This window comes from Somniosus microcephalus, chromosome 6 (assembly GCF_052327205.1).
Source record: "Somniosus microcephalus isolate GS21.2 chromosome 6, FLI_Smic_1.0, whole genome shotgun sequence".
Taxonomy (NCBI): Eukaryota; Metazoa; Chordata; class Chondrichthyes; order Squaliformes; family Somniosidae; genus Somniosus; species Somniosus microcephalus.
In genome coordinates, this window is record NC_140992.1 from 246629050 (window position 1) to 246642345 (window position 13296).

The 13296-nt window shown below is 40.8% G+C and overlaps 1 protein-coding gene across 3 annotated transcripts in view; it reads left to right on the forward strand.

Moving 5' to 3' along the window:
- wwp2 (WW domain containing E3 ubiquitin protein ligase 2) overlaps positions 1 to 13296 on the forward strand; it is a 172961-nt gene that overhangs the window by 108042 nt on the left and 51623 nt on the right. For all 3 annotated transcript variants that reach the window (XM_085991726.1, XM_085991724.1, XM_085991725.1), the window contains exon 10: positions 2593 to 2767. In XM_085991726.1, coding sequence (XP_085847852.1) covers positions 2593 to 2767 — 175 coding nt within the window. The remainder of the gene's footprint in view (positions 1 to 2592; positions 2768 to 13296) is intronic.

Consider the following 13296-nt stretch of genomic DNA (forward strand, 5'->3'; position numbering starts at 1 on the left):
GCTTACCTTCAGTGACTGGTGCACAAGGACACCCAGGTCTCTTTGCACTTCCCCTTATGGCTGATCTTGGGCTAAAAGCCACTTCCCTGCCCGCTCCCCATAACCCTTCACTCCCTTATCTTGCAAAAATCTGTCCATCTCCACCTTAAATGTATTTAATGACCCAGCCTCCACAGCTCTCTCGGGCAGAGAATTCCACAGATTTACGACCCTCAGAGAAGAAATTCCTCCTCATCTCAGTCCTAAAAGGGCGACCCTTTATTCTAAAACTGTGCCCCCGAGTTCTAGATTTCCCCACGAGGGGAAACATCCTCTCTGCATCTACCCTGTCGAGCCCCTCAGTATCTTATATGTTTCAATAAGATCACCTCTCATTCTTCTAAATTCCAGTCAGGATAGGCCCAACCTGCTCAACCTTTCTTCATAAGTCAACCCCCTCATCTCTGGAATTAACCTAGTGAATCGTCTCTGAACTGCCTCCAATGCAAGTATATCCTTCCTTAAATAAGGAGACCAAAACTGTACGCAGTACTCAGGGTGTGGTCTCACCAATACCCTGTACAGTTGTAACAGGACTTCCCTGCTTTTATACTCACTTAGCCTGCCTATATCCCTTTGCAGATTCTTTGAGTCCTCTGCTCAACTTGCTTTCCCACCCATCTTTGTATCATCTGCAAACTTGGCTACATTACACTCGGTCCCTTCATCCAAGTCATTAACGTAGATTGTAAATAGTTGAGGTCCCAGCACTGATTCCTGTGGCACCCCACTAGTTACCGTTTGCCAACCGGAAAATGATCCCGACTCTCTGCTTTCTGTTAGTTAGCCAGTCCTCTATCCATGCTAATATATTACCCCCAACTCCGTGAGCTCTTATCTTATGCAATAACCTTTTATGTGACACCTTATCGAATGCCTTCTGGAAATCCAAATACACCACATCCACTGGTCACCTTTGTCCACCCTGCTCATTACATCCTCAAAGAACCCAGCAAATTTGTTAAACATGATTTCCCTTTCCTAAAACCATGCTGACTCTGCTTGACTGCATTATGATTTTCCAAATGCCCTGCTACTGCTTCCTTAATGAAGGACTCCAGCATTTTCCCAATGACAGATGTTAGGCTAACTGGTCTATAGTTTCCTGCTTTCTGTCTCCCTCCTTTCTTAAATAGGGGTGTTACATTTGCGGTTTTCCAATTCGCTGGGACCTCTCCAGAGTCCAGGGAATTTTGGTATATTGCAACCAATGCATCCACTATCCCTGCAGCCACTTCTTTCAAGACCTTGGGATGCAGGCCATCTGGTCCAGGGGACTTGTCATCTTTTAGTCCCATTATTTTACCAAGTACTTTTTCCTTAGTGATAGTGATTGTCTTTAGTCCCCCCCTCCCTTTGGCCCCTTGATTATCCATTAATGGGATGTTGTTAGTGTCTTCTACCGTGAAGACCGATACAAAATATTTGTTCAGAGTCTCTGCCATTTCCCCGTTCCCCATTATTAATTCCCCAGTCTCACCTCTAAGGGACCAATGTTTACTTTAGCTACTCTAAGATAGGCTATTGATTAAAAGGATATAGGAAGAAGCAATCGTAGACTTGACTATTAAAAGTACATTTCAATAGTTTTAAAATGAATTTAAATTTTGGGGAAAATAAAGAATTGAGATATCCATACTTAATTTGCTTTAAAATTATTTTGCAAAATATTCCTTTGTACTAATGTCCTTTTGACATTAGCAATTTCATAGGTTTTGCAAGCTGCTGGTACCAGTAGATCTTAATATTCTGATGAGGCAGCAGCACAAAGAAAAACCTTATTGTTTAATTACAGTCGTCTTAATAGGTTTAATACTGTATGTTGTAAGTTATGAGATATGTGCTATTGACATGCAATTCATGTCTCTCGCAAAGCCTAACTAGCAGCTTCCATCTCTTTGATGCTCCATCTTTAGTTCTCCATCTATTGATATGCTGTCTTTTTTTATGTCGAATGAAACTCACATGCATCCATTGCTAAAGCTGCCTCCAAGATGATTTTTTCCCCTATACCAAATGCTTACTTTCCTTCCATCTCTTTTATCTCAAATCCTGCTGCCATATCAAGGGTTTCCTAGCACCCCTCGTAGTCCTGGGCAGGATGCAAGAAAATTTAAATGCCGATCTTTTTCAGCACAAGGCTCCAACCAATCCCCATTGCAATCTTTCTTGTCTTTCGCTTATTGATGCTACCATGATCATTGCGATTCTGAACTTTCCCCGATCCTCAAAGCTATGGTATTCTTTACCTCGCTCGGTCTTTTCTTCCTATTACCATCCTCAGACTTTTAAAAACCAAGCTTGAAGTAATCTAACCACTAATATCTGATTTGCATTGTCTTTTCTTTGGTGAAGTTCTGTTTGTCATTTTACCACGGTTTCTCAATTTTAAAAAAATTAAACATTTAGTACATTCCATTTTATGTTGGAAAATAGGTCCAAATTCCTGCTGCAGATTATAAGTGAAGTAAAGTATTGCAGTACTGTATTAAAAGTAGATATTTAGATCTGCAACCTCACTCTAACTAACTTTTAAATACTTTATTTTTAAAGTTGGGAAAAACGAGTGGATCAGCGTGGCAGGTTTTACTACGTGGACCATAACACTAGGACGACAACATGGCAACGTCCAACAGCCGAGTCTGTTCGAAACTTCGAGCAGTGGCAGTCCCAAAGAAACCAACTGCAGGGAGCTATGCAACATTTCAACCAAAGGTTTTTATACCAAGTAAGATGAGCTGGTATTTAAATTGTATAGTTGGGTTTTTATTCATGCTCTCATGCTTTTTACAAATTGCCTTTTTATTTTTAACTCTTTTAAGCATGTTGCATTTCCTTTTCCATAGCTTTGAAAGCATGTACATTATTTTTATTATTTGGCCTCTATAGAAATGAGCTTTGGACTTTCTAATTTTGAAATGGAATAAGAAGGTGTACAGACCTGCTGGAATATTTCTTCATTGTCCATCTCTGAGCAAACTGAAAAGTCAATTAATTCAAAATTTTTAATTTTTCTTTGACCAAATACTACAACTATAGGCTTCAAAAGATACTGCATAACTGTATGTGTTGTACTATATATAAAGACTTTATATAAATCTATATAAATATTTATATAAAACTGTACAAAAATAAAAAATATTATTTATATAAATATATATAAAAATAATTAAATAGGAATTGGATAAATACTTGAAGGAGAAAAAATTGCAGGGCTATGGGGAAAGAGCGGGGGAGTGGGATAACTGGATTGCTCGTCGAAAGAGCCGGCGCAGACTCGATGGGCCGAATGGCCTCCTTCTGTGCTGTACTACTCTATGATTTGATAAGACATTGGTATAATTTATTCAACCCTCTGGGTCTCTGCACCCCATACCAGTCAGTAACTGAGAAGTCAGGCAGATGACTTGCTCCCAGACCTTTGCTCGTGCTACTCTGTAACATTAAGATGACTGAGAGAGCCTGAGGCACATGACCCTCCAATACTTCCCTTGGAGGAAGAGCTTTGCCTTCATTCCCTGTGTGCTGCTAACAGCCAAAATGAGGAACACTGTGCAGAGTTGTTGGTCAAATTGATTAACAGAAAATTACATTGCATTGCGCTGCACTGTGTTCTATTTTGATGTTTTATATGGTTCATTACTTGCCCAAACATTTCTCGAAGGGAATGCTGGCAAATCTTATTTGTTTAATAAGGTGTAACCTTTTTAAAGTGGGGTATTGTCCATAGCTTGAAAACAGAAGTCACTATACTAGTGTTTTTAACAAAATTAATATACTTTTCTTTTTTTTTTTTAAAGTTTCGTGTTTCTAGTGTTAGAAGTCACATTTGCAGCAGCTACAGGTAACACTTGTATAGTAAGGCCCCAAACCCAGCAGACCAAAATCTTTATTCACAGGTGCAATCTTATGTACATAGTCTATCAAGCATACAATTAAAAAAAACATTGGGGAGATTATAGTATTTGCCTAACTCCATCTCCAGTTTCTCCAAATTATTGCCTTGATGGAAAAAGGTGGTGCAGTGGTTTAGACACTGGCCTTTCACAAGATAATTACAGATAAAGAAGGCCATTCAACCCATCTTATTTATCTATAGCCAGAGAGCTCCTAACATTCTCCATTGTAGCATCCAGTTGTCTCTGAAATAATTCCAGCATTCTTGCTTCCACTACTCCATCTGGGTGTTTATTCCACATGTGTGTGAAGAAGAATTTCCTGATCCCGATGCCAGTCCTAAAATTACTTTTTACTTGTTTGAACCCGAGTCCCCTAGTTCTACTCCTGTAGTTTAATTTAAAGTAATACTCTGGGTTAACTTTTTCGATATCTTTAACAATCTTATATTTCTCTAAGAACACCTCTCTGATTCTTCCTTTCTAAGCTGAAAAGAAAAGACCAAATTTCTCCAATCTTTCCTCATAACTAACATCCTTGACACTAGGGATTAGCCTTCTGGCTTTTCTCTGCACTGCCTCCAGCACTTGAATGTCTCTTTGTTTTTTGGTGACCAAATCTGAGCACAGAATTCAAAATGCATTCTGACCAAATTTGATTGTTACTGCCTCTGACTTATATTCTACTGTTTTGGCTATGTACTTCAAGACCTTTCATATCCTCATGATGTTTCAAAGTGCTTTACAGCCAATAAATTGATGTAGTCACTATTGTTTTGTAGAAAACATGACATCCAATTTGCGCACAGCAAAATCCACAAACAGTAATGAGATCACCAGATAATCAGATTTCGTGTTGTTGGTTGAGGGATGTTGCCTAGGACACCGGATTCAGGGTAAACACTGGGAATGGTTAAGAATCTAGCTAAAGAGAAATTAGCAACAAGTACTCATTAAAAGAGTTGTGTCAGAGTTGGGGCAAGTACTTAGTGGAGTCCAAAGATGTGCGGGTTAGGTCGATTGGCTATGATAAATTGACCCTTAGTGTTAGGGGGATTAAATACGTGGGGCTACGGGGATAGGGTGGGATATGTGCTGATGTAGGGGTTACGGGGATCGGGTGGGATATGTGTCGGTGCAGGCTCGATGGGCCGAAATGGCCTCTATCTGCACTGTGGGGTTTCTGTGATTCTGTGAGTGCATCAGGACTTGCAACATTATATTGCATTCATTAATTGCTGTTCTGCACTGGTTGGACATGCCTACTAACTCCTAAGTTTCTTTCAGCTTCACCTTAGCTATTGCAACACCATTCATGGAGCGTACATGTTGTCTGTTTTTGCTTCCTGTGTGCAGCACATTTACATTTGTCTCTATTAAATTTCTTCTATCATTGTTACATAGCGGGTTCAACTCATTCTGTCATTTTTGAGCTGCCTCTCGATTCTACTGCCCCTCCTAGTTTGACGACATCTGCATATTTGACCATGTTGCATAGACTTTTCTGAATCTAGGCAATTATGTAAATTAGCAACAGTCGTGGTTCCAACACCAGTCCTGATGCACTCCACTCGGTACTTCCCCCAACTCTGACACAACTCTTTTTTAATGAGTACTTGTTGCTTATTTCCCTTTAGCTAGATTCTTAACCATTCCCAGTGTTTACCCTGAACCCGGTGTCCTAGGCAACATCCCTCAACCAACAACACTAAATCTATTTATCTGGTCATCTCATTGTGTTTGTGCGCAAATTGGATGTCAAGTTTTCTACAAAACAATACAGGAAACTTTTTTTTATCCAGCACGGACGGGACCGACGTGGTGCCGGTTCATCAAAAATTCCGGATAACCGAACGCTATAGTAAAAGATACAGAGCTGAGAGCTCCGTATAAAGCAACAAACCCTGTTGCTTAGCAACAGCTTCAAAACAATGGCCACAAGTTGCAAGCGTATCTGTAGCTTAGCAACAGCTGCAGCCACACCCTTGCACAGCAACACATGGAGGAAGGCAAGTAATAAAAGTTACCTGAACCTGCTCCTGAATTTTGCCGGTTAACCGAGATTTCCGGTTATTTAGGTGCCGGTAAATCGAAAGTTTCCTGTAGTGATGAGACCACTTTATTGGCTGTAAAGCACTTTGAAGCGTCATGACGATATGAAAGGTTATTTAATGCAAGTTCCCTCCTTCCCTCCCTCCCTCCTTTCCTTCCTTCCTTGTTTTAGTGTAGCTCATCTCTCCTGCATTATTATGGAAGAATTCCCAGTTATCTATGAAGGTCACATTGTTGTGCTCTGCCATGCTTCTAGCCACTTGTTTACCTCCGTATTTCTTTTTGTGAGCTCCCCTCCTTTCCCAAATATTGGAGGCATCCCAGAGAACATTACTTTGCATCCTCTATATTTGATTTCTGAGCCAGTCATTTATATATGGATTTTTTTCTACGACCCCTATATTATTTCTCCCTATGTCATTTTACCCTTGTGTGGACTACTACCACTGGGTCCCTTTCTAACCTTTCTTCAGTGTGTACTGCTAGAGTTCCAGGTAGACAGCTTCTGTAGTTATTGTCCTTATGACTGTCTACTTTCCTATGACTACAATCTCTTTGTGATCTGAAAACTGCATTTTTATCCCTGCTGTCCTCTCTGGTTTGTTAATGACCTTTGCTTCTGGGACTTATTACCTCTGCATTGTTGGACAGTACTTGATACCTGTTCGCTAATATCTCTTGGGTACCCGCGAGATATTAGCGGACAGGTATCGGGCACTGTTCAAGTTTTCCTTACCTTTCTTGTTTCTTTCACTAGCCTGAATCCATCCAGTATCCCATTTCTTTCTGTAATGACAATGCTGTTCCTGACTGTACTGGCTTCCAGCTCCAATCCTTGATGTTTACTCTCGAGGTCTGATGTTAGCCTGACCACATCACATACCTGAGATGACTCACTTACTGAAGCCACTTCCCCTCAAACATTTCCTCCCTTCTGTCTGCCCTTGTAAGTTCCTGTAACTTGCAGTCTTAGGCCATAACTCTTTCTCTAAGTTTTCTTGATTAATAAACTGCTATCCTATCTCTTCACCCTCTGTTGTATCTGGCTTTCTAATTTGTGAACATCCCACAGCAAGCACATTTCTTGATCTTCATTTTAGTTAAACATTTTATCAGCTGTTTCCCTTTCTTGTTATATTTTCTAATTGCCCCTTTTTGTATTACTTTTTCTATCCCAGGTGTTTGATTTTACTTCCGTCTGGTGCCCCCTTTTAATTTTTACTCGGCTTTTTTTTTACCTTTTACTTCCCTTGGGTGTTATTTATTTTGGCTTGCCTTGGGTGGTCCCCTTTGTCATCTAATTCATAGGGGCATTTTCTTCTACCTTCATTCTTCTCCACCTTCATTCTTCTCCCCTTTCACTATCTCGAGCTTTAAACCTGCTTTTGCCTGTGCTGCTCTTCAAGAAGATCTAGAGTTATCAATCTACTTTTCTTAACCACTCCCCTGTTATTTTCCCTGATTACTGAAACTTTGCGCTGTTCAGGCAATTTTGGAGAATCAAACTCTCAGTCGCAAACTGCTCTGTGACAGATTCAGATAGCTCCTGATAGAATCTATCACACTCTAGGCCTTATTATTGTGCTACAACAAAAGCAAAATACTGTGGATACTGGAAATCTGATATAAAAATGAAAAATGCTTGAAACACTCAGCAGGCCAGGCAGCATCTGTGGAGAGGGAAGCAGAGTTAACATTTCAGGTCGATGACCTTTCGTCAGAATTATTATTGTGCTACTGATCAGCCTTCCGCATTTGTCCGCCGGATTCTTTATTATTACAGTCGAAAGATTTGCCGGCGCAATCCTGGAAGGCAGCCATAGCCGGTCGACTGTAGGTATTGAGGGCTGGTTGACTGGATGGTCACCTTGGGATGTGGGTCCAAATCCAACTTAGACTGATGCAGTGAAGGTTTTCTCTGTTTGCTGCCTATAAGGGTCCTATGTGAAATGAATGTGTGAAGTCTCAATTCAGTTCCTAGTGGATGTAGGCCCACAGCAGAAAAGTGCCCCTAATTTGGCACAAATTGTCGTTTTACATGGTCAGAAATCTTGTGGCTTATATGTACGTCTGGTACCTTTTATGCCCCTTTCTTTTTAAAAATGTTATTTTACCAGTTCTTCATGTTTATAAGACAACAGTGTAAAAACAAAATCTAGTCTTTTGGGTAAGGCCTATCATATGGGTATTGAGAGTGGAGAGAATTAAACCATCCGCATAGTAATACATTTCACATAAGGATAGCCAGCCAGCAGAAGCATCCACACTAGGAATTCAATTTTTATTATTAGAAAGACTTCCAAACAACACATTTATCCTGCCAATCCTCAGCGAGGCTAGTGAAAAGAAGCAAGGCTGCTGTGTCCCGCTTAAGAAAAAATGTCCTTATATTGACATGTCTTTCTTCCCTTTCCTCATTTTTTAATTTAAAAAAAATAATAGATTTGTTCCATGTAGGTTCATTGTCTTCTATGGTCACTTTAACCAAATTTCCGACGTGGTTTCCTCCCCCTTTATTGACATTTGTTTTCCGTCTTTATCACTATATGAAGAACTCCTTTTTTATTCTATTTTGTTTGGTTTCCCAGTAATTTATTCCCTTTAATATTTATTTGCTCCATTGCGTGTTATCTTAACTGTTTTCGCTGATACAATTTTAAAAAAGTATTAATTTCTTAGTCAAATGGACATCATTATAAATTCTCTGCTTTTGTCTCGATTTTCTTTGGACTCTTTCAGCTAATTAAGTAGCACGGTTCAGCAAGTTGACAGAATTGCATTTTTATAGCATCTTTCACTTCTTTAAGGTGTCCTAAAGCATTTCAGAGCCAATAATATCTTTTCAAGTGCAGTTGCTGCTGCTGCTGTTTAAATGGTTCCGTTTCTTCACATTGGCTGCAGTGTTTGCCTACACAGCTACAGTGTTCTCTAGTAGTTGACACTGAATTGCGATGGCTGGTCGCTATTTCTGAAGTGAGAAGTTCGTAGACGATGGTGCTTTAGCTCAGGACTGGAAACGGGTGGATGGTTATGCTGAAGTAAGACTTGGTGAGGAACACCATCAGAGAAGACTGTATGTGATTTGATGGGGGAGTGTGAACAACTGGATGGCTGGCAGTTCCATTTGTTAGGTGGGAGGCTTGTATTAGACAGCTTGCTAGATCTACATTTTACTTAGTTTGGATTTTGTGCACATCAAATTTAATGTTCATTTTGTACATTTTTATTATGGAGTCACTAGTCATCTTGTGTAAATATGTCATAGATATTGTCAAACTTTCTGCACACTATATACTTCCATCTTTTCAGAAAGATTCAAGTAAATTCTTTCTTCAATTTTCCTGTTAAAAGTAGCATGCAGTAAAGCTGTATTCATTGCAATCTGCATTCCCAAACAGCTCGTGCCATCAATTTTCTTTGTACGGCTCTGCTCTCAATTCCCCTCATATGCCCCGTAGGGCATCCCTCCTGCAACTTCAGGAAAAATGAATTTTGTTGCCACAAAATGCAATTTGTAATTTAAAAGAAATGAACACATCTTTATCCAAAATCAAAAAGGACGATTACAATTTTCATTTCCCCCCTCAGAGAATGCTTTGGTCTGTTGTTCTTTGTTTCTATATTGCACCTTTACAATTAAATTTTGCAGATTTTATGTGATAAAAAGTCTAAATGTGGGTGGTTTGGTATCTGCACGACGATGGTGGACTCCCATTTTGAAAGTATGAATTCAAATTGCAGTCTGAGCTGTCTCATTTCCTTCTAACAGACAGGTTTTCAAAGCTGTCAAGTCTGGTTTTATGCAAGCTCTTTTTATCCAGCATGACTTATTATATGCAATGGGATTCCACTATGTTTAAAAAAAAAAAAATTATATTTGAGAAAGAAAACAATATTCAGGTTTTCATTTAGTTTTTTTGGTGGTTACAAAACCTTTATTATGAAACAAATTTTTGTGGGTGATATAGTAGACTGTGGAATGCAATGGTTGTCCAGTCTGCATTAGTGAACAAAAGCGATATTGAGACTTGTTAAAAAGTGTAGGCTGTTGAGGAAAGGTGGTTTGGTGTAATGGGCGTTGCCACTATGAGCATGATTTTACTGGGTCGTGTTCTGATCTGCTTATGAATAAGGTAGCATAAGAAAATAAAGATCTCAAATATATTGGCTGGGACTTTCCGTTTCTGCGCTTACTAGATCGTAATTTTCTACCCATTCTTTTTTTTTTTTATTCGTACCTGGGATGTGGACGTCGCTGGCAATGCCAGCATTTATTGCCCATCCCTAGTTGCCTTTGAGAAGGTGGTGGTGAGCTGCTGCCTTGAACCATTCCAGTCCATGTGGTGAAGGAACTCCCACAGTGCTGTTAGGGAGGGAGTTCCAGGATTTTGACCCAGCGACGATAAAGGAACGGCGATATACTTCTAAGTCAGGATGGTGTGTGACTTGGAGGGGAACTTGGAGGTGGTGGTGTTCCCATGTGCCTGCTGCCCCCATGTGCCTGCTGCCCTTGTCCTTCTAGGTGGTAAAGGTCGCGGGTTTGGGAGGTGCTGCTGAAGAAGCCTTGGGGAATAGCTGCAGTGCATCTTGTAGATGGTACACACTGCAGCCACGGTGCGTTGGTGGTGAAGGGAGTGAATGTTTAAGGTGGTGGATGGGGTGCCAATCAAGTGGGCTGTTTTGTCTTGGTGTCGAGCTTCTTGAGTGTTGTTGGAGCTGCACTCATCCAGGCAAGTGGAGAGTATTCCATCACACGCCTGACTTGTGCCTTGTAGATGGTGGAAAGGCTTTGGGGAGTCAGGAAGTGAGACACTCGCTGCAGAATACCCAGCCTCTGACCTGCTCTTGTTGCCACAGTATTTATGTGGCTGGTCCAGTTAAGTTTCTGATCAATGATGACCCCCCCAGGATATTGATTGGGGGGGGGGGGGGATTCGGCGATAGTAATGCCGTTGAATGTCAAGAGGCGGTGGTTAGACGCTCGCTTGTTGGTGATTGTCATTGCCTGGCACTTGTGTGGCGCGAATGTTACCTGCCACTTATCAGCCCAAGCTTGAATATCGTCATGGTCTTGCTGCATGCGGGCATGGACTGCTTCATTTTCTGAGGAGTTGCGAATGGCACTGAACACTGTGCAATCAGTGAACATCCCCATTTCTGCCCTTATGTTGGAGGGAAGGTCATTGATGAAGCAGCTGAAGATAGTTGGGCCGAGGACACTGCCCTGAGGAACTCCTGCAGCGATGTCCTGGGGCTGTGATGATTGACCTTGAACCACCACAACCATCTTCCTTTGTGCTAGGTATGACTCCAGCCAGTGGAGCGTTTTCCCCCTGATTCCCATTGACTTCAGTTTTACTAGGGCTCCTTGATGCCGCACTTGGTCAATGGCTTTTAATGGGTAGAAAATCAGAGGCTGGTTAGCACAGATGCAGAAAGACCTGGCGTTGTAAAGGTGAGATTAAAATTACAGTAAGGAGTTGTCAGTTACGAGTTAATGAATTTTCTTGCATCAAGGTACATTTTACTCAAATCACTTCGTTATTTCTGCATGGTTGTAGTGTGTGATAAATGGTGCTGAATTATACACATTTTTCTTTGGTTCAGATGATTTGAGATGTAATTTCATTTTGTTCCTCTTTTCAATCCCTTTCACTTTCTTAACTTCGAACTACCAGTTATAACAAAAAATCAAACAGAAGTTTGAAAGTGTTGAATCAAAGATTTCTGTTACAACTCTTATACTGTGCTAAAGGGATCAAGGGGTATGGGGAGAAAGCAGGGACAGGGTACTGAATTTGGATGATCAGCCATGATCGCATTGAATGGTGGAGCAGGCTCGAGGGGCCGAATGGCCTACTCCTGCTCCTATCTTCTATGTTTCTTCAGTATTTACTAGTCCTATAGAATCATTGACGTTTACCATGCAGAGGGAGGACATTAATTGCATTATATCTGTGCCAGCTCTTGGTGACCCCATCACCCCTTTTGCTAGTAGTTTGCACTCCCATTATTTCTTAGCACTTCTGAGGGGACATGCTTTTACTCATACGATTCTTTGTGGTCACAATGAGTGTCTGGGAAGAAGCACAGGTTGACTATAGTTTTACGTTCTACTCTCTGGAAAAGCACTTCAAGGTGAGCACAGATGAGGAAGGTAATTTCATAGAATCATAGAATGATACAGCACAGAAGGAGGCCATTCGGCCCATCGTGCCTGTGCCGGCTCTTTGGTAGAACTATCCAATTAGTCCCACTGCCCTGTTCTTTCCCCATAGCCCTGTAATTTTTTTCCCTTCAAGTATTTATCCAGTTCTCTTTTGAATGTTACTATTGAATCTGCTTCCACTGCCCCTTCAGGTTGTGCATTCCAGACCACAATAACTCGCTGTGTAAAAAAAAAAAAAAAAAAAAAAAAAAAAATTGTTTCCTCGTGTCACCTCTGAATCTCTTGACAACCACTTTAAATCTGTATCCTCTGGTTACTGACCCTTCTGCCACTTGAAACAGTTTCTCGTTATTTATTCTGTCAAAACCATAAATGATCTTGAACACCTCTATCAAACTTTCTCTGCTCTAAGGAGAACAACCCCAGCTTCTCCAGTCTCTCCACATGACTGAAGTTCCTCATCCCTGGTATCCTTCTAATAAACCTGCATCCTCTCTAAGGCCTTGACATCCTTCCTAAAGTGTGGTGCCCAGAATTGAACACAATACTCCAGCTGAGGCCTAACCAGTGTTTCATAAAGGTTCAGCATAACCTCCTTGCTTTTGTACTCTATTCCTCTATTAATAAAGCCAAGGATCCTGTATGTTTTTTTAACAGCTTCCTCGACCTGTCCTGCCACCTTCAAAGATTTGTGTACATACACCCCCAGGTCTCTCTGTTCCTGCACCCCCCTTAAAATTGTACCCTTTAGTTTATATTGCCTCTCCTCATTCTTCCTACCAAAATGTATCACTTCACACTTCTCTGCGTTAAATTTCATTTGCCATGTGTCCGCCCATTTCACCACTCTGTCCACATCCTTCTGAAGTCTGTTATTATCCTCCTCATTGTTTACTGCATTTCCGAGTTTCGTGTCATCTGCAAGCTTTTAAATTTTGCCTTGTATACCCAAGTCCAGGTCATTAATATTTGCCTCAGCTAGTTCATCCTTTCATAAAACCTATGGTGCCATTGCACATCTTACTGCCACTGTATCAGCATCTGTAATGAGAAAGAGCAGGACAACATTTCCGGGTGTCGCTTTCATATTTCCATTATTTGGTGTTTCTCTTTTTATCTAACTGCTTCTTCAATGATTCC